The 21931-nt window shown below is 35.1% G+C and overlaps 1 protein-coding gene across 1 annotated transcript in view; it reads right to left on the minus strand.

Annotated features, from left to right (window-relative positions):
- Positions 1 to 873: 873 nt before the first annotated feature.
- Positions 874 to 21931, minus strand: part of LOC145690393 (ATP-binding cassette sub-family G member 4-like) — a 229305-nt gene continuing 208247 nt past the window's right edge. Inside the window, exons 9-11 of the mRNA XM_081765232.1 lie at positions 9394 to 9494; positions 5702 to 5857; positions 874 to 2303 (exon numbers count right to left, since the gene is read on the minus strand). Coding sequence (XP_081621358.1) covers positions 1959 to 2303; positions 5702 to 5857; positions 9394 to 9494 — 602 coding nt within the window. The 3' untranslated portion in view covers positions 874 to 1958. The remainder of the gene's footprint in view (positions 2304 to 5701; positions 5858 to 9393; positions 9495 to 21931) is intronic.

Raw genomic sequence — 21931 nt, forward strand, 5'->3', positions numbered from 1 at the left:
GTCTTGCCATAACAAGAACAAAGTACTGAAGAAATTACAAAAGAAATTGTATTGAAAATGGCCAATTTATTGGGAAACTATACATATTAGAGGAATTCTATATCTTCAAGCAAATAATAAAGAAATGCCAAGGAAAAGCGAAAAACCACAGGACACCTTTTATTTTAAAATAAAAAAAGTCAATAGAGTGAAAAATTGAAGTTATACCAATGAATGCTAGATGTGGTATCATACCTTTTGAGACGTGAGATTATCAATATATTAAAAGGTGACCAAATTGATTTTAAGTCAACAATTATAAATGAAATAAGAATAAGGAATCTTTGCCCCTCTCTCGCTCTCTCCCTTCCTTACACACATACATACATATGCATACATAAAACAAGAATTTTGGGCAGAAAGTTCTGTCATTGTGATCTTTTCAAGCCCGATTGTGAACATCTACCAAATTAATCAATCTGTGAAAATTAAGAACAGAACTGAATTCATTTAAAGAGTAGATTTTCTTTGTGCCCTTGAGTATGTTGATCATGATCGTGGTGATAAACGTCAGAAAGCAAATCCCTACATCATATCTACTTTATTTGTTGATTTCCGTGTGGTCAAATCATTTAAAATATCTTTCTTAATAACAAGAATTAAAAAAAAAAAAACAGCCATTTTTTTCTTACTCTGTAAACAGTTTGGACAGTTAAAATTATATGATATAAATATGTCACCAATACAGTAGAATGAACGCAAGAAAGACAGAAAAAAAACTACTGTGACAAACCTATTACGAACGATCGGAATTAGTTTTAGTCTAGGAACGCTAATATATATATATATATATATATATATATATATATATATATAAATGGTTACATATTATATTGACATTTAACCTTTATTAACATTGATTAACATTTAAGAAGTTTGGTACTTGCAATATTTCTAATACTTGTTCTTCGAACTCAAGTTGTTACCAAGTTTTTAAAATCAGTTCATTTATTAAAAAAACAAAAATGCCTATTATCACTGCGTTTCGAACGGTGATAATATTTAGAAAAATGTAAGCAAAAGGCTAATACTCACCACAGAAAAGAAATCACTGCTCTAGGAGGTACTTTCGGAGAACATTACCTCTATCTTCAGCCTAGTCATGATTTAAAAATGGCTTTAAAACATGGGGAGAAATGTGGATAGGTAAAATGTTCGGGATGGGTAAAATGTGGGTGGGTCAATATCTTGTTTATGTTCGACAAGAAGAATCACGCTTCGCATACTTTCAATTCTTTTTAACCAATTTTACCCGTCTACATTTCTCCTCATGTTTTGAATCCTTTTTGAATCATGACTAGGCTGAAGATGGAGTTAATGTTCTCTGAAAATATTTCCCAAAGGAGTTTTATTTTCTGCCGTGAGTATTAGCTTTTCACTTACATTTTTCTAACAAAAATGCCTCCATGGTGATATAAAATTTAAGTACTCGTTGTTGAATACTCTTACACAGTTAAATTACTTATAAATCCTATCAGTTTCTTAAACAAGAAACTTCCGTTTTTAGTACTCTTAACAACAGCATTAATCAACAAAACTTACTCAACTCTCCTAGTTTACACAAATGAGTTTTATTTGCTACAATTTCTCAATATTTTTACTCAGTCATGAAAACGCAATTTCCTAGAATACTTTGAAACATTTAGTATGTATGGTCTTATAACTAACAACAAGTATTCTTCGTTTTTTCTTTAAAAATCAGAAGCACCTTAAAAGCAACTCAGTCATCTCGGTCGTAATCCCATCGTACCATTAAAACTTTAACTGTAAAGTAACATTCCTTCTTTATAAACTGTCTTTTAGATATAGGCTATACGTATATGTATTTTATTTTAAAGATATTATCACAGACAAACAAGTGTACACACAGTGTTCTTTATGCACTTCCGTTATAGACGTTCTTTTTGCTATTCAACAAATCATCTTTTACTGTATAATTTCCATTTCAACATGAAATACGCTCCTATTCTAAAGATGAGCAGAAACACTCCCATGGCTATTACATCTTGCCAATACTCTCCTTTGTTCATGTCTAAATGTTCCAAAAAGTGTGAGGGTGATACAAAATGGCAAAGGTGCTCTGAGCATTCCAAAGGATCTCTATCGAAACCATACACAGCTATCATAACGCCTTCTAATCCATATTTCAAATAACTGATATGATACAACCAACGAAAGAAATATGGTGATTCGTTAACTCGAATGAAGAACCCAGAAAATATTGTGAATGGTAGGTTGGACAATGGACCGAAAATTACTCCATTCTGTGAAGAAACAAGAAAAATAATTAATTTTAACATTATTTAATATTGTATGTGTTTCACTAATAATGAAATATTATACTCTTACTAATTACCTGGTTACCGATTTATTAAAATTCGATATAACATTGTTACCTATTATAGAAGCAACTATCAAACTTTACTGTCTATAGTACATACCGATCATTAGTATATTTATTACCAGAAAATACTATGACGACACATGTTTATACATTACAGTGTTTTGATTTTTTTTTTTCAGTTCTGAAAGATTTTTTCACAGTGGTCAGTAAAATGACAACAATTTACTTCCCACCACATAAGCATGTTTCGTAATCTAAAATTTATATATTTTCTGTTACCACTAATACGCTATTGATTAGGCAGGAACGAGTGTTTATTCAGTAGCAGTGGCGTTGGTTCAAGTGCCTTGTACTGCATGGTGACCATATTGAAATGATTCGAGTGCTACCAAATAAAAGAGCTAACTAACTAACTCTATGGCCTGCAGAACCCGCAGGCTCAATGCCATGTTCACAAAAATTCTCCATTGACTTCTATTCTCAGCCAACTGCATCTAGTTTCAACTTTGTACTTCTATTTTTGCGAGATTCATCTTAATATTCTATCTGCGACTAGGACTTTATAATGGTCGTTTTCCGATTGGAATTCCAGTTAAAAATTTGAAAGCGTTTCTACTCTCTTCCATTCTGGCTACATGATCTGCCCACCTGAGCCTCCTAGATCTGATGACCCTAACAATGTTTGGTAAACGGTATAAATTATGTAGTTCCTCGTTAAAGCACTTCCCATTCCCGTTCTTCTTGGAACCGAATATTCGTCTCAGAACCTTGTTCTCAAACACTTGCAGTCTACGTTCTTCCCTTAGAGTAAGCGACCATGCTTCGCAATTATACAAAACAACAGGAATGATTATCCTTTTATATATTTTAAGCTTCAAATTCCTGGACAGAATTCGCGACAACAAGAGATTTTAAACTGAATAATAACACAAATTCCCTACTTTTAGTAGATATTTAATTTTTTCGTGAATATTGTTTTGGTCTATTAATATTGGTTCTAAATATTTAAAAGCATCCACTTTATCAAAAAGTATTATTTGATGTTTTTAACACATCCATAATTTGTAGTATTACGATCCCGAAGAACCTCCATGTATTAAGTTTTCTCTGCATTTACTTCTAAGCCCATGTCTAAATAAAAGAGCGTAGTTTTGAAATGACAGGCTTAGTGTAAGACTTTTATTGAACACTCCTCATACAAATAAATGACAATGAAGTTCCCAATATAGATAAACAAACACATAAATAAAATAAAATGTATAGAACCAACGAAGAATGTAACGAAAGATTTCGTTAAAAAAAAAAAAAAAAAAAAAAAAAAAAGATGTCGATGAAAACTTGCATTTGAAGGAAGCTTTCACAAAATTTCATAACGAGCTCCTTCTTGGCTAAGCGGTTAGCGTACGCGCCTTTGGCGTGGGAAACCCGGGTTCGATTCCCGGCGGGAGCTCATGTGGTTCGGATTCCACTTTAATCAGTAGGTCCACGTCTCATATAGCCTCGCTGCTGAACGGGACGTTAAACCCAAAATCAACTCAACTCAACTCAAAATTTCATAAATCTGAATTAATTAGTCTACGTTTTCAGATATTCTATATCGTATCATATCTAGGTAAACCACTGTATCAAGAGTAAACCAAAAACCAAATTACGCATGCAACGGATTTTAAAATATATTCTTTTTCTTCATAATAATAATAATAATAATAATAACAATAAAAGAAATAAGTGGAAGAAAGCTACTTTTCTTGAAAATGTTCGTAACATAGAAGCTTTACGAAATTTGCTTCCAACAAGAACTATGTTGCACACAATTTTGATAAAAGAAAGGGAACCACCGCCAAAAATCTCTTTAAATGTTTGATTATTTTGAAATGTTTAATTAACTATCTTAGTCATACTTCTCACTCTTTAAGTGAATACAAGAGTATCATGTAGTCGCAAGGATTGAGGATACCTAAAAACACCCAATACTTATGCAGAACAATTGCCTTCTTTCCTTGTCCATAAGGATGGAGAATCGTTTTGTCCATAAACAAATATTTGTGTACTTTTGAAGGTATGAAGAATGCACATACTAGACTGGACTTTTATGATATAAAGACAAAAGATCCTTGTATCATAACTTTGTGCGAGGGTGTACACCATCGAGGCTATTTAGCAATCATTTAAAAATAAGTAGGACACAAATTAACACCACTAATGGTTCAAAGAAATTTCGCTTACTCGTGTAATCTTAACCATTGAATTTAAAGAATTGTGATGACTTGGGCCATTGTAATACAATACATGAATCCACCTAGTACTTCAAAAATGAGTATCTACTGTAATTCCTGTCTGCGTAGCCTGTTGGTGATAAGGAATTTCAGTTCATCCCACTATCACACATGGAATAGTTCAATCAATTCTTGGCGAATTCTGAACTAGCACTTAGTGTTCAGTCGCTTGAGATTTTCGGTGCTGTCAGTGTCTTTCTCGATGAACTTGCTGTCAATGTCTACTCCTTCTAAGCAATGTGTGGTCAACTACGACGTCAAGCACTGACACTTCTCTTAAATTCCCTAAGAATACTACTTAATGTATTATTCTGAGTCCGAAGCCCCGATAGCAATCGGTACTTCACTAAGACAATCTTAGTACAAATTAGAAGCCTTGTGTCTTCGACTTCGGGTCTCTCTCTTGCTATATAACTCCACGCCCAATCTAAAACTCCATTGACCTCCTCCAAAACAATTCCTCGAACTTTACTTCAGGCGAAGTCTTTTAAAAGTTTCTTAGACATCTATTGGCGCTTGGGTTCTCATGGGATCGATACCTAAAAACTCTTGTCTTCGTATGGGAATGCTTAGAACATCAATGTTTCACGCTCCTCTGTTCCTGTTGTTCATTAATTTGATTGTCAATATTTGTCCTCTCAGTTTGTGTGGCGGTGTTAATCCAGGAAGCATTTACACAATGAAGCGAAGTATCTAATTCATTTCTCACTTGGAAATGAAACTATTTGGAATCAATGCGATCTTACGATTCTGTTTAGGTCAGTTAATTGTTATTCTCATTTTTATCTTTCGTTTTTTATTAAAATAAGAATTGAATGAGAAACAGCTATATAGGTTACAACAAAAGTTAATTTTATGCATCTCCTTTCTAAGATGTCTATCTTTGACTGGATAAAGCTTACTTCGTTTTAAATCTGCCCAACTTCTAGACTTAATATTGTACCTGGTAATGGCTACAGTTTTAATAGCATTGTGGTTTGAAAACTTTCAAGAAGTGAAGCACGTATGTATTTAATTGTTGAATTGTAGTTGATACACTTACTTGCACATCCATGGATGCTCCAACAAAAAGTCCAATACTTTGGGATACGAAAGAGACCAGAACACACATAACAACAAAATGCATAAAACGTTTTCCTTCAGGTGGTTGAGAACTCATGAAGTAGACTATTAAACAGTACGAAATTGAGCACGCCAACTGCAATAAAATAAAATTTACAAGTGTATCAGGAGACATTCGATATACATCTTAATTTGAAAGCAGAAATAAAGTGTATATATATAGAACATGTTTACAATAGGGAAACTATTCTGGAGAAACATACATATTACATAGTCCTCGCTGATATCTCTTCTGTTTTTATGGGCAATAAAAACTGAAAAATGTATTCCTATAACGAAATAATTTGTTTTAGCAGAACTTCATGAACAACAAGTATTGAATTGAAAGGATGTTTGTCACGAAAGCTAACCACTTACTGATAATATGTTTTTGTTTCTAAATCATTAAAATAAATTTATTTTTATATTAAATCCGAATTTATTTGTAAGTGGGATATTAAAAGTTATTTTATAAAGGATTTTCATTACGCAATACCATAATAAAGATACAACTATTGGATTCTCAGAATGGTCACGGCATATGGCAGGGAACATTTGGTGTGGTGAGGGAGGGATCACTTAAAATGAAAGTATTAGTTTGATGTGTACACTAGTTTTAAAACGTCTATTTTGTGAGTACCATTTCAACCCCATATCCAGATCTGTCCATTATACCTCAAAGACACAAATTATTACCATTGTCCAAATCATAGAATCCTTACTTCCCAATACCATTGTAGGATTCGTTAACGTAGCCTCATTATATATCAATATCCTACTTATCCATGACTTCAACGACGTAAAAGGATTAGTTGAAATCCTCTCCAAATCTCGAAAAAGCAATACACAATTCCTGATCAAAGATGTTCAATTCTTGTCCTAGTCATGAGTAATTTCATCTTTCAAAATAATCATTATCTTAATTACATCAAACGCATTATCATAGGGAGTCACATGACTCCCCTCATATATCAATATAGTAATGGAACAAAAACTCCTTTCACTACCACTTAGTCTTTCTTCTGTCTTTGATTTATAGATGGTATTTTCTTAATATGGACCCATGTCCAACCAGCAATAGAATAAAACAGCAAGTGCTAAAACAAATTCATCTGCTTTTTCTTCTACCATACAGACACCTTCTTTAATATGGATGTCATATTTAAGACCTGACATACACTTAAACCTACCAATAAATCAGTATACAATACTTCCACTTTCAGGCCTCCCCCTTCACCACATCAGACGTTCCTTCCTTATGACTCGGCTATTCGAGAAACCAGTATCTGTTCCACCACATCGTCTCTCAATAACTACCTCAGAATCCAATCGTCAGCATTTGCCAATAAAGGACGCCCACCAATCTTATCAAAAAAACAATTCAGTCGTGCAGAAAATTTCACCTCCCCTCAATATCAATGTTTGTTGTCAATTCCTGTAATTTCCAGTAGAACTATGAAGAAAGAAAGAAAATCTGAGAAAATTTACAGTCCTAGGTCGTGACTCATGCTGGCCTATGCGTACACAGGGTCCTGAATATATATATATATATATATATATATATATATATATATATATATATATATATATATATATATCGGATGTTCTAAAAATGGCGCCCACGGACCACAGAGCACTATTCTACAGGCGAAAATAAAGCGAAAATATTATATGATTATACGCCCTCCGAGGCCTCCTTCAGATGCTAGGGGGGATCAAAATTTCACAATGTGGCAACGTCGAAGACTAACTTGGAGCCATTAGCATTACTCTACGAATACAACAAGCAGTTGAATCGATTGCTACACTAATAAGTGATGCTAGTGTCGATCAATATTGCTCTTATCTGGAAAGAATCGATATAACTATTTGATAGATTGGTAGATCTAGGGTTGCCAGACGTCCCGGGTGTGAATGAAAGAATTAATTGTCCCGACAAAGGCTTCAGGGACGCCTGTTTGTCCCGGGTTTCATTCTTCATATTGAAAAAAAATTCAACCTGCAAGAACTAGTATGTTTCAGCTAAAAACGTGAGGTTTTCAGAAGATTTTTGTACCCAATTGATTTTACTAAACAAACAACAAGGAGTTTGAAAATTACATCCATTATTTCGTTTTATGGGTTGTTTAGCTTCCAGAGGGTAAAGGGGGCATATGCTTTGCCAATAATTTCTTGAATATCACTTTCAATAGAGAAGAAAGTCTTTTCTCGGTGATGGGCTTTAACTGTTAGTTATTTTATACTTTAATCGGCAGCGCAGAACTGCTTTATTCTTTGAACTTTAATAAACAATGGTGATAGTGATCTCAGTCGCTACATCTTAACAGAATTCAACCTGTCTATTTTGTCCTGTATGCCATTTTCTAAGGAACAATTTTACAATCAAGCTTTTATCCAGTGTATAAATACCTTTGTAAGTGAAGTGAAGTGAATTGAATTTCTTTCTAGAGTATGAAATCAAATTTTCAGTAATTTTCAGGTTAAAATTCCGTAACAATCTACCCTAGCACAAGAAGTACCAGTTAAACACATAAAGGTACATGTCTTGTTTAATTTTGATACTGGATATTTTCTGCCAAACTTTTGGAGAACCTGTGTAAATTTTTAAAGAGATTTACTTTTTGTTTATCGTTCCGAATTTAGCGCAAATGTATTTTTTTCTTGCTAAATGCTAAATTTGTATTTCTTTTAGGATAGTGTTGCAGATTCAGACGATGACGCAACAAAGAAAAAAGTATCTCCTCAATCATAAATGGGAGGGTGTGTCGTAAATTCGCGCAATATTTAGGACCTATTAAACAAAACAAATCGGAATAGGGAACATCAGGTAGCTCTTCTTATATTTTCACATTCTTTATACATCCCTTGTCAAGCTTCATTTGTGTTAATTGTGTATAGAATGAACTGGAAAACTGGGAACAGTAACCTGGAAAAGACAGGTATTCGTAATTAATTGATTCTAAAAAAGACGAAAGAGTAGAAACCCTGACCTCATATAGCCTAAGATTGGTGTCCCGGTTTTTCGTTTACTAAATCTGGCAACCTAGATAGATCTAATCTATGGTTCTTTATTTGCGACGTTGCCACATAGTGCAATTTGTGTGTTCAAACAAGAACTCGAAAGGTATACTACTATACATATTTTTTGCTTTATTTTGACTTGTAGAATAATGGACTGTGGTCCGTGAGCGCCATTTTTAGAACACCCGATATATATATATATATATATATATATATATATATATATATGTATATGTATATATTCAGAGCCCTATACACGCATAGGCCAACATAAGTCACGACCTAGGGCGGTAAATTTTCTCATATTTTCTTTCGTTCTTTCTATGACTATATAAGTATAGTTATGGATATAGGTATACAATATAACCCACTAAAATGGAAATATAATTTGATTTTACCAGTCGTTTCCATTGATTCAGATTTATTTCAATCCGAGTCCACAAATTGTAGAAATCATTTTTCTGTGAACTCATGCTTATTATATTCTTGGGGAACACATCCAAGCACATTTTGACATTAAAAGCTTACAGTTAAATATTCTTTAATCTGTTCATATCTTAAGTACTAGATAAAGACATGCTCTAGAAAGTGAAAGAAAAAAACATAGATTACCTGCCATGGCACATCCGCCATCATTGTAGCGAGATAGTATGACTTAAGTGAATACCATCTGTTGAAATGTTCCCGCCTGAGAATCGGAAGCTCTAATGGAACTGGAAACCAAGAAAATATAGTTTACTTTCCATTCTTTCACATTTTAACTACATTTCCATATGGTCAATCCTTATCCTGGTACTTCGCAAAGATATACAGAAAATAAAAACGAAATATCAGTGCATATAGATCTAAGTTGATAAGTTCAAAAGAAGAAAATTTCATTTGTATATTACATTGTCGGATATCAGACTAGAATGGTAATTGCAATATTAGCGCCTCCTTATCCTTTAAAAAGTCAGATTGTTAGTAATATATATTCGTTGAAAAATTACAATACTAAACTTGTTTTTTCTAAGCATTATGCTATTTTCTGTACATGAAGAAGAGACAGAAAAAAAATATTAAGCTTCTTTAAAGTAATTTTTAAATGAGGTTTTACAATAGAAACTAAACCAATTTGCGAAGATTACATAGATTTTTAACTAGCAAATGTAAGAACTACTCCATACATAGAAGAAAGAAGCATTTTTAAAGGAGAAAGCACTTCCGATCTAAATAGTTAGATTTAAAAAAGAATTAAAAGTTTTTAACCAAAAATTTTAGAATAGTTGGACCGATATCAGTTTTATTTTCGAAATATTTAAAAATAGTTTCATTTATATTAAGAGCCACAAATACTTCAAAGAGAACTACAGAAGAAAATGGTTCTTGACATGGAGCTACAAAATGTTTCATTAGAATATCCAATATATCTATCAGACACTGAGAGAACTAGTCCATTACTTTACAATATTGTCTCCAAATTTTGCAATAACTTTTGTGACAATCTCATAAGAATTTACTCAAAAGATCTCCGGCGGAAATGATATGCCGTTTGGTAAATTCACCAATAGAACGTTGAGAAAAGAGATTTCATGTTTTATGACTGATAATAATTTTATTGCTCCGTTATACTCTTAAAAATATACACAAACTTTTGAAAAAAATATAAATGTGAATGAAATTTATATTGCATCAAATAACGTCCTCAAAACGTCATATTAAAATAATATATTGATCACTTGCACTGAGGCATTGATAATATATGATCTGAAACATTGATCTTATTTAATTAATTGAATGTTGAAACATGATAATAGTTATAATAATGACTTCGAATACCTCTTTATTGTTTTCACCAAAGCTCGTTTCCCAGTGATGAAGTCAAGCGATTTAGTATTCATAATAATAATAACATAGCAAAGAAGGTGTGATGATCAAAATTAAATATTGTTTATGAAAGAACAGAAAACTTTACTTAGCAGTATCATTTTCATAACTGTAAAAGTCTACATGAATTTCATGGAAATATGGACATTTTTTTTTCTGGTATATTTATATATAAACTTTCACTAAATGATTTCAGATAGAGAAGGAAATTTAAATAAACATAAAATTTGACTAAAACAAACAGTTATTATTAGTAATATCTGGTAGTATTAGTAATATAGTTTCTCTAATATAACTTGCCTTTATCATATACACTTTGTCTTAGGCATGTGTCCGATTAAGGCAACGATATGTATAATAGACTAGTAGTACTAGTAATAACAAATGTTTGCTTTAACTAACCAGAGGATAGTGAAAAAAGAAAGAGTTGAGCTTGAAAGAAGCGTGGTGTCTACGCTACTTCACTGTTGCTAGAACCAAAATACACATCAAAGGTAGGCAGTCAGATCTTATCAATATTGCCAGAATCCAGATTTAAAGGCGGTTTATATTGTAATATCCTATGTGATGTCGTAAACAAGCAGTTCCACGCTTCAATGTTTACAAACAACACCACATGGTTCGGCAAGAGGATCTTCCACCAGAGGGACCTGTAATCACATGCAGACGACGGCTTCTGGCCCCTCCCACGGAGCAGAAGACGACATCGGAGCAGCAGCGCCACCGCCACCCAAAAGGACCCTATAAATTGGATGGACGAAGGCAACTCGAGACCAGTTTTCTGGTGACCCTCCACTAGTCTGCTACGGGACTCTTGGAGTAACCTAACCCCAGGCCTCTAGTCTGCTACGGGACTACGCCTATCCTATCTCCTGGCTTAGCCTGCTACGGGGCTCTGTCTGGGAATCCCAACCTCAGCCGCTTAGCCTGCTACGGGGCTCTGTTGGCAACTTAACCTGCCTCTGCTTGCTACGGAGCATTGGTTCCTTAACTCCACTCCTCTTAGCCTGCTACGGGGCTCTGTTGGAGATCCTGTCTGCGACCACTCGGTCAAAGACTACCTTTTACTCACCCTTTTAAATAGAGACCAAATTGTATAGTATTTTGTACAAATACTCATATTTTTATAATAAAACTGGTAGTGGGAGACGATTCCGGACACTCTTTTTATTAACTGCTCTACCTCTTCCTTATATGAGACGAATTTACACAAAGTTTTACATGGTAGAGGCTTGACCGACTCAGAATAAACTCTGAATACTCCCCTACCGGACAGTATTTTTATTAACCGGAAGTGGACTTTTTTTTCTGTGGAAGGTATGTGAATTTTTTAAAGTGTTAGTGCTTTTAAGTGAACTGAATTTTGTTTATGCCTCAAACTAGAACTGGTAAAAACACTTTTCCAGAAAACATTTTTAACATGGAGCAAAATTCGCGCCCTTCTTTTAATATACCACACCTCACTAAGTATTCGGGACACGTTACGGAGGACCCCGATAGATTTTTTATGCTTTTTGACCATCTTGCATTGTTGCATTCGTGGAATGAACAGAAAAAGAAAGAACTATTACCTATGTACTTACAAGATGTAGCACTTGATTTAGTCCTACAGTTAAAGGCCCAGAATCAGTTAGACGCGCTTAATTATGACCAATTAAAAGACAAATTAGTTGCACTGAGTAGACCAAGATTACCGGCATATCGAGCGGAATTCGAAATTTTTCAAGTCCAACAAGGTGAAAACGAGCCAGTAGATGCTTATTTTCTCAGAAAATTAAGGGTCATTAGGCAAGTTTTGCCTCAGGCCACCGAGGAGCAGAAAATAAATTATTTATCCTTAGGTTTAAAGAAAACTTTTTTGCAAAAGATAGCGTTAGAAACATTTACAACTGTTCACGCCTTACAAACGCATTTACACAACCTCGAGAAAGCAAATGACCTCATGAAGAAACGTGATTACGTGGAATTACAACAGGCATTCTATTCACTCTGCGATCAGAATACACCAGTCAGCAGTTTACATTCATCAGCAGTCGCTGGCGCTTCCTTCCCTGTACATCATCAACAACTGACCTATCCAATATGTAACCCAACACCTAGTTGGAATCAATACCAGCAACCAGCTTCAGTTTTTCCTACACCTTCAGCACCACAGCTACAGGGTGCATCACAAAATCAGATAATTCCAAATCCTTCCCCCCAAGTTGCTAATCCGAATCCCCCTCCCGAACCCCCCGCGCCTAGCACATCTAGTAATTCCAGTGCAAACAATTCATTAGATTTTACTAAATTAGCAAATCAAATGGCTGAACTATCTCTTCTTGTAGCTCAAAATGCCATTAAGAACTCACAATTTAGAAGAGGTGGCCGTAACAATTATAGGTCGAAAAGTACAAATAACGGAAATCAAAATCGGCAGAGAAATGGAAATAAGAGCAATTCTAAAAATAATAATAAAGATAATAATAGTAATCCTAGGCCGGAAACTGTTACAGTATGCGGTACGTGCTATAAGAAAGGTCATTCTTCCAGTACATGTTATAAGAACAATCAGCAGGGAAACGCCTAGGGGGGCCCCAGGACACACCCTCTCAAGAACATGTTCTGAGGGCCGAGAACCAGGAAAAAAGTGAACAACAAAGATTGACAAATACATCACTTTATGCAGTAGCTCCGTTATCAGATAGAAGGGAGAACATTAAAATGTTAAACCAGGAACATAAATTATTAATTAATGTAACAATTAATAAAGAAAAGTATCCTGTGATCATAGACACTGGCAGTTCATTGAGTCTTTGGCCTAAAAATTGGCTTCCACCAAACACAAAATTGATTCCTTTTAGCACTAATCTACGAGGAATTGAGAATTCTGTCGTAAATTTACGCTATATAGCTTTGATTACATTCAGAATTGGCTCAACAACATTTTCTCATTATTTCAGAATTTTAGAACATGGAGATTTTTTGCCTTTATTCGGTGAAGACATTCTAAATCGATTACAGACCAAAATTGACTTAAAGAATAACATGTTGTCAGTATACAAGAAACCACGGCCTCCGCAGTATCCAATTGAAATTGATACTCAGGAAAAATTATCTGCTAACGCTATGCATACAATAAAACAGCACAAGTCAGCTGATGTTTTTACAACACGAAAGGTTACCATACCAGCCAGGTCACATTTCTTTTTACCAATTAATATCAAGAATCGGCAAAAGAATAATAAATACTTTTTTATCTCTCCATTAGAAAATTTGCTGGACAAATACGGACTACAAACGTTGCCTACTAAAGTACCTAAGAATAATTTGACTTTATTGATATCAAATCCTACAAGTAGACCGGTAACGTTAGTAAAGAGCACCCCAATTGCGTATGTTGAAGAGAATGTTCAAGAAGTAGATTTACAGGGTGATTACCAAAAAGATGAACAAAATGACGAAACATTTTATAGAACGGAACAAGAAATTCAGAATAGGCTGGAAGAGACCAAGTCACTTTTTGATATTAAACTATTTGACATCAATCCAAGTTTAACGAGTCAGCAAAAGAAAGCTGTGTATGATCTACTTTTTAGATACAGGGATGTCTTTTCTTATACACCAACTGACATTGGCTACTTTCGTGGCTATGTACATAAAATAAGAATAGATAAAGGAGCCTCTTTTCATCAGAGATCACCTCCCATTCCATTGGCAGTAAGACCCCAAATTGACTTACAAATTAAACAACTTTTAGATGCCAATATTATTAAAGAAACTAGTGACAGTTCTTTTTCCTCGCCACTTCTCATAGTGAAGAAGCCAAATACTTCAGAGTTCCGCTTAGTTCTCAACCTCCAAGCTTGCAATAGGTTCTCACACTACTTAAGTATACCATTTCAAAATACGGAGGATATTCTACACGTTTTAAGAGGAAAAAGCTCTATATCCACAATTGACATAAAAACCTCGTATTTCCAGCTATTACTGCATCCCAAAAGTCAAAAATACATGACTTTTGAGCTCAATCATACTAGGAAGGCATATAAGTTTCAACGTTGCGTAATGGGACACACTTCGTCCGCCGCTGCCCTAAGTATAGCTGTACGAATGCTTTTAGAGGGACTACCACCGCGCATAACAGCCTTTGCGGATGACCTCGTTATAGGAAGCAAAAATTGGAAACAACAATTGTCAGACTTGGAATTGCTCTTTAAAAGGTTAAGGAAACACGATTTTAGAGCAAACCCGAACAAGACCCATCTATTATACTCGGAATTAGAAGTTTTAGGATTCACAGTTAATGGAAAGGAGATTAAAATATCGCCTAAAATTTCCAATAAAATACGCAATTTTAAGAAACCAACCTCTAAACGCACCTTGAAGAGTTTCCTCGGACTATGCTCTTATTTGAGGGCACATATTAAAGATTTCACGGAAAAGGTGGAACCATTTCAAATTCTTTTAGACAAAAATTCAAAATTTAAATGGACAACAGAGCATGATGATCTATTTGAAAAACTTAAAACGGATATTATACAAGCTCCATCTTTATTTCATTTTGATCCATCATTGGAAATCCGAGCATATTCAGATGCTTCGTCAACCTCCGCAGGCGGCATATTGGCTTGTTATGATACTAAAACCAATCAGGAACGTGTTGTTTCCTATTGTAGTCGACGTTTTACTAAAACTGAGAGAAAGGCCTCCACATGGCAAAAAGAACTATATGCACTCATATATGTTCTTCGAAAATTTCGTTATTTCTTACTGAACAGAAAATTTAAATTATTTATAGACGCTAAATGTTTGACTTCACTCACTACCCAACCGGACAAAGTCGGAAAATTTAGTCGTTATAAAATATTTTTGGCAGATTACAATTTTGAAATACAGCACATTAAAAGTCAACAGCATCCCGCAGACATTTTTAGCCGCTTAGAAGACAAACAAGATATACAAAAGGACGAGAATCAAGAAGTTGATAACTTCTCCGACACAGAAGACGCTAAAGTTTTTGCTTCACATTCTTTAGAGCACACTTTTCAAATCGACCAGTCCATTATGTTACCTAATTTAGCAGATGAACAAAGGAAGGACCCTTCATTTTCGGACATCATTACTGTATTGGAAAATAAAGAACCTAACAAATTATCTACACTCCGTGCGGCGAAATATTTTTCTCTTAAAAATGGATTATTATATAGGACTCAGAAACACCCTCAATTAGGACTGCTGTATTTACTTTGCGTACCAAAATCTTTACTAGGCAAATGGTTCGAGGCTATTCATAACAACCCAATGGCACCACACTTTGGTTACACCAAGACATACCAGTCGGCGCTTAGGAAATACTATTTTCCTAACATGAAAGCTTACATAGCCAATAGAATAAAGACATGCAATCTTTGTCAAAAACTAAAGAAGTTACCAGCTAAACCAGCGGGCCAATTGCTGCATCACCCATCTAAACCCATTGCCACTGCTTGGCAGTACGATTCAATTGGGCGAGTGCCAGTCGGAGATGGAAAATTCAAACACATACTAGTTGCTATAGAAATGTCCACGCGATACTGTGTCACCAGAGTTGTAGACAACATCACAGCAGAAGAAATTGAACAATTTCTCATATATGACATTATTCTTAAGTACGGAGCTTTTTCATACCTGTATTTGGATAGACACCCTGTACATAACGCTAAGAGACTGCAAAACTTAGCAAAATTCTACAATTTTGAATTTAAATTTTGTCCAGCGTATGACCACAAAAATCTGGGTGTAGTGGAAACATTCCACAGAATAATACAGAACGCTCTTAAATTTTTTGTACAGGAAAATCAAAATCAATGGCCAAAACTAATTCCATACATAACATTCGCAATTAATACATTTGTGCAAGCCGGAACTAAATACTCATCTTTTTTCCTCATGTATGGATACGAACCTAAGACCATCTCTGATATTGCATTAGCGTCAACTCCAACATTATGTGTCAACAAAGAACATTTGAATAAGATACGAGGGATCGTTCAGGATAATTTAATCGCAAGTTATAATAAACAGAAAAAATATTTTGACAGCAGACATCAACAAACTAATTTTGATAAGGGACAGAAAGTACTTGTATTCTTTCCCAATCGTCAAGTTGGGATACCAGAATCATTTTCATCCAAATATGTAGGACCTCTAGAAATTATCGAAAGAGTTAATCCTAATCTTTATAAGATCAAATTTCCAAATTCATATCGTCAAACAATACAGGAGATTTCAGTGGACCGGATCAAGCCATTTCATGAATATAGAGATCATATAGAACAAGAATAAATAACTTCATTTTATTTTCTACACGAGCGAAAAAAAAAAAAATTGCAGTACTCACCACTAAGAAGAAAGAAAATACAGAGACGCGAGTTCAGCAGATAAAACACTCTTCATAACGTCACAAACATTCATTTCCTTTTTGTTTTATAAAAAGCTGATTCATTTATTTTACGGCTGAAGAAAAGAATGCTGACATCTCCATTTTTGCATTTAAAAGGCAACTGACCTTCACAGGGACAATCAACTTATAATCATACAACTTCTTTATTCTTTGAGCTAAATAGTGCCACCAACATAGAATATAAATATTCTACAGGACGTTCCAAAAGTTATGACCACTTCTACATTATACAGGATGATCAGGAATTCAGGACCTCAGCTAACTTCACGTTAATATATAGAAATTTGCCAAAAAATCCAAATTTGAATTTTACTCATAACCTTCAAAATTTACAACGCACCATAACTTCGATGCACTCCTTACTACAGCACGAACAAAATTCTTTGTTGGATAAGATGCCGCAACTACACCTTTCCACTGCATTCCCGTGGACTATAATTGCTATAGCCATTCTTATTTTAATATTATTGATTGGTCTTGGCATATTCTTATATTTTATTTATAAACGCATTATTAATAACAATGCCTCATAGACATTTTACATTGTACAGGATCGCCACTAATTATCAATTGTAATAAATTTTTTCTCTCTCTCCTTCCAGTATGGAGCATCTTTATATAACCGTATTAATTGCAACTTTTTTAGTACTCCTAAGTCTTATTATTTCATACATATTATATCGTCGTCTTCGCTCGTTACCAAACTAATCTAGAACGAACCGCATAGAAATTTCATCTCCTATTCCCTTGGAAACATTTAATACCAATAATACAACTAAGGAGCAACAGCTAACACAGACTCCAACCCCACTTACTATAAGTGAATTAGTATATATTTATTGACGCCAAGCCAAAAACAACCCTACCTCGAGGGAAATGAAGTGACATATTAAAATGCACCGATCCTGCCTGTGATTAGGGACTAACTGTTTAGTGCTTTCTTCCGCTACCTTATTACTGCTCCGAAAAGTGATTTTTTTGTGTGTTGCAAGTGTTATTAATGTTTTAGTGCTTTTTTGTGTGTGTGATACCTCAGTGTTGCCAACCCTCATATAAAGAAAAATAACCCTTCGGCTTATTTTTTAAACAAGCCAGGGGGGTGTAATATCCTATGTGATGTCGTAAACAAGCAGTTCCACGCTTCAATGTTTACAAACAACACCACATGGTTCGGCAAGAGGATCTTCCACCAGAGGGACCTGTAATCACATGCAGACGACGGCTTCTGGCCCCTCCCACGGAGCAGAAGACGACATCGGAGCAGCAGCGCCACCGCCACCCAAAAGGACCCTATAAATTGGATGGACGAAGGCAACTCGAGACCAGTTTTCTGGTGACCCTCCACTAGTCTGCTACGGGACTCTTGGAGTAACCTAACCCCAGGCCTCTAGTCTGCTACGGGACTACGCCTATCCTATCTCCTGGCTTAGCCTGCTACGGGGCTCTGTCTGGGAATCCCAACCTCAGCCGCTTAGCCTGCTACGGGGCTCTGTTGGCAACTTAACCTGCCTCTGCTTGCTACGGAGCATTGGTTCCTTAACTCCACTCCTCTTAGCCTGCTACGGGGCTCTGTTGGAGATCCTGTCTGCGACCACTCGGTCAAAGACTACCTTTTACTCACCCTTTTAAATAGAGACCAAATTGTATAGTATTTTGTACAAATACTCATATTTTTATAATAAAACTGGTAGTGGGAGACGATTCCGGACACTCTTTTTATTAACTGCTCTACCTCTTCCTTATATGAGACGAATTTACACAAAGTTTTACAATATTTATAAATAAAGAATGATTCTTTAATCTCTCGCATTATTCCCTGAACCTATTACACTAACCTGTTTTATATTACATGTATGTTGCTTTAGGTGATATGACTTTTTTGATTGTCTAATGTGTTCTTTTAATTCAGGTGTTAATATTGCGTTTGGTTTGACCTATATAGGAAGAGTTACATTCACACTGAGCGAGATAAATGTCTAACTTAATTAATGGATCAACAAAATAACTCTTAACCCTTTTAGCAGATACCCTCAAATTTGTGAATACTGAACACACTACTTATAAACGTTGTGATTTTCAATATACTCAACAGATGGCAATTCAGTATCTGACAACTTATCATTCAGACACTCAACACATTATGTATTTGTAGCTAACTTGTGTACTAAAATCCTTTGATTGGCATTTTTTGACAACTGAAACTAGCATTCACAATTGTAAGGATATCTGCTGAAAGGGTTATAGCTTGTGAGATGCTTTTATCCTTGTTATCTTATCATTGAAGACGGAACTAGCTTGTTGTTCCGATATATCTAGAGAATAATTAGTTTTCCGATGGGAGGGTATATTGATAGGTAACCAATTTCTTGTTAATTTGAATCATCCTCTCATGTACCTACATAATTTTAAGTGTTTGTTTTGATAATATTTTATTTTTATTTGTTTATACTTAGTTCCAAAGCTAGAAGGAGGAGCATTCATGGAGATAAAAATGTAGAAAGAAAGGAAAAAGAAATAAAGAACAAAGAAAAAGTCAGAACTGTTTAGGAGGAGCACATTATACTAGAATGCAACCATGATATATGACGTAGCTGAAAGTACCGAGAGTTTTCAGTGGAAGACAATATCTCACTAAATTCAATGCATTTTCCATTTTGTCAATTTTTATCTTTACCAACTTCCTTTTTCACTTTTGACTATTATTTTATGTGCAATATATATGTTATTTAGCGTCCGATGATTATCTCTTTAAAGCTAAAGGAAATGGATGAGTAATGGCAATGAATGATTATGAACGAATTGATGGAAGAGAATTTGAGAAGAAACGGGAGAATCACAAGTAAATCCAATGACACGATATTGTCCATCACAAACAAATGACACTGCCTAGGGTCCTACCAGGGATCCTCGCACCAGAGCTGATAGCTGTATCATTGAGCCACTGTATCTTTAGTGCAATTTTTCGTTCATATTTTCGTATTTACGTATTATCTAATATTATCATTAAATTCTTAAAATTTATTCTTCGTAACATTTTTGTTTGTTACCAATTTTATATTTTTCAGTTTCTGTATTTTTTAATCCCTTTTCTTCTAATTACATAATTAACACTATATATATTTCCTTTTCTTTCCTCTCCTACTCATGTTCTTACCGACAAACCTGTCTAATTGTATTTATCTTCTTTTACTTTTAATGTGGGAACACTATCGCGTGACTGCATTTCAATACGGTACCCACTCGAACGCTTCACCAAACTACTTTTCTGTTCTCTTTTTGTCTTTCTTTCTTTTTCACTATGTCTTCTTCTCCCTCCCCCCCTTTCCCTTTCATTCCCAACATCTGTGGAAGCACTCAGCGAAAACTTTTAGTGTATTTTTCCAATGTTTTGTAAGATTATTTTCACTCTTTACTGGCAAGCAATTCGTAATGAATGTCCGTGGGATACCTTTTTCCAATTACAGACAGAGTGTTTCAAAATGATTTGTACTATAAGAAATCGCTCTATACGCTATAAAACCTCATCGAAGATTAAAATTGTATTGAAGTACTTTCGACCATATTATCGAGTTCTGTTTGGCATGGCCGTACTAGTTCGAAATTCTTCCGCCCAGTAGCAGAGTGACAAGTTATAAGATTGCTGCATGTGGTTCAGGTAAGCATTTGATGTTCTACAATTTCACATTAGTCGGTTTGTTGTGAGTGTTCAACGTGACTTCTGTGCAACATTTCATAAGATACCACTATCAAAAATCTCTATTGGCAAGTGGTGTCAACAATTCAAGGCAACAGGCCCATTTGCAAGGTAAAATCCGCCGGTAGATCTTACACGTCTGAGGCAGATGTCAAGAGTGTTCAATCTTGTTTTCAACGCAACCCTCAAAAGTTTACAGCTAGCGTCGGTCGAGAATTTCAAATGTCTCGAACTGTAAGGTGCGTAGTATGTAAGTCTTTGATGAATCTCCATCCGTGAACTCCATGAACGCTTTATTGTTGCGCAAACTGTTAATGAAAGCGTGCTGAAACATTTAAAAATTATCTGATTTTTATTGTTATACGTCACTAAATACTTTCCATTGTTCCCAAGAATAAAAATTGAATGTGCCAGAAGGCGTACAGCACAAGAAAGTTATCAAGTTCTTCAAAGAACTTGTGGGAATCTACATTGCCTTACAGAACAATGAGAAGGTGAGTACGAGCCCTCAAGAAGAGACACCAAACTGTGGAAGAATGCAACGCCCTGAATGCTGTTCTCGCGTTACTGAACTGATCGACGCCATGCCATTCGTGAACTAGCCCAACAGACAGTATTCTGCACAGACGACTATTCTGCACAGTCTGAAGGAACGCTTCAGCATGCGAAAAATTGCATCACGATGTGTTCCGAATGAGTTGACGGAAAAGAAGAAATGGCTACGATACGATGTTGCTCGTACCCACTTGGAACACTACGAGCGGGAAGGAGAGGCTTTCTTTCGCTGTATCATCATGCTGAATGAACCATGGGCCAAATTGTATGAGCCACATTTGAAGCGCCAACCAAACGAATGGTGTAATTATGCCACCATGAAAATTTAAAGTTCGTCAGAAACCCAGTAATGTGAAAGTTATTGTGATTCTCATGTATGTTCCTTTCTGGAATACATCTTGAGATCACCTTGAGAAAGAAGCAGCGACATTTTTTGCAGAACCCATACTTTTTTTTTTTTTTTTTGCTGAACAACGCTCGGTCGCATACAGCGTAAGGTGTGACAGATATATTCGATCGATGGGGACGGTACTGCTGTACCATCCACTTTACGTCCCGGACGTAAGCCCTTATGACTTTGACTTGATTTCTAAGATGAAGGAGCCTCTTCG

Source organism: Thermobia domestica, chromosome 7 (genome assembly GCF_964235325.1).
Source record: "Thermobia domestica chromosome 7, izTheDome1.hap1.1, whole genome shotgun sequence".
In the NCBI taxonomy this organism is placed as follows: Eukaryota; Metazoa; Arthropoda; class Insecta; order Zygentoma; family Lepismatidae; genus Thermobia; species Thermobia domestica.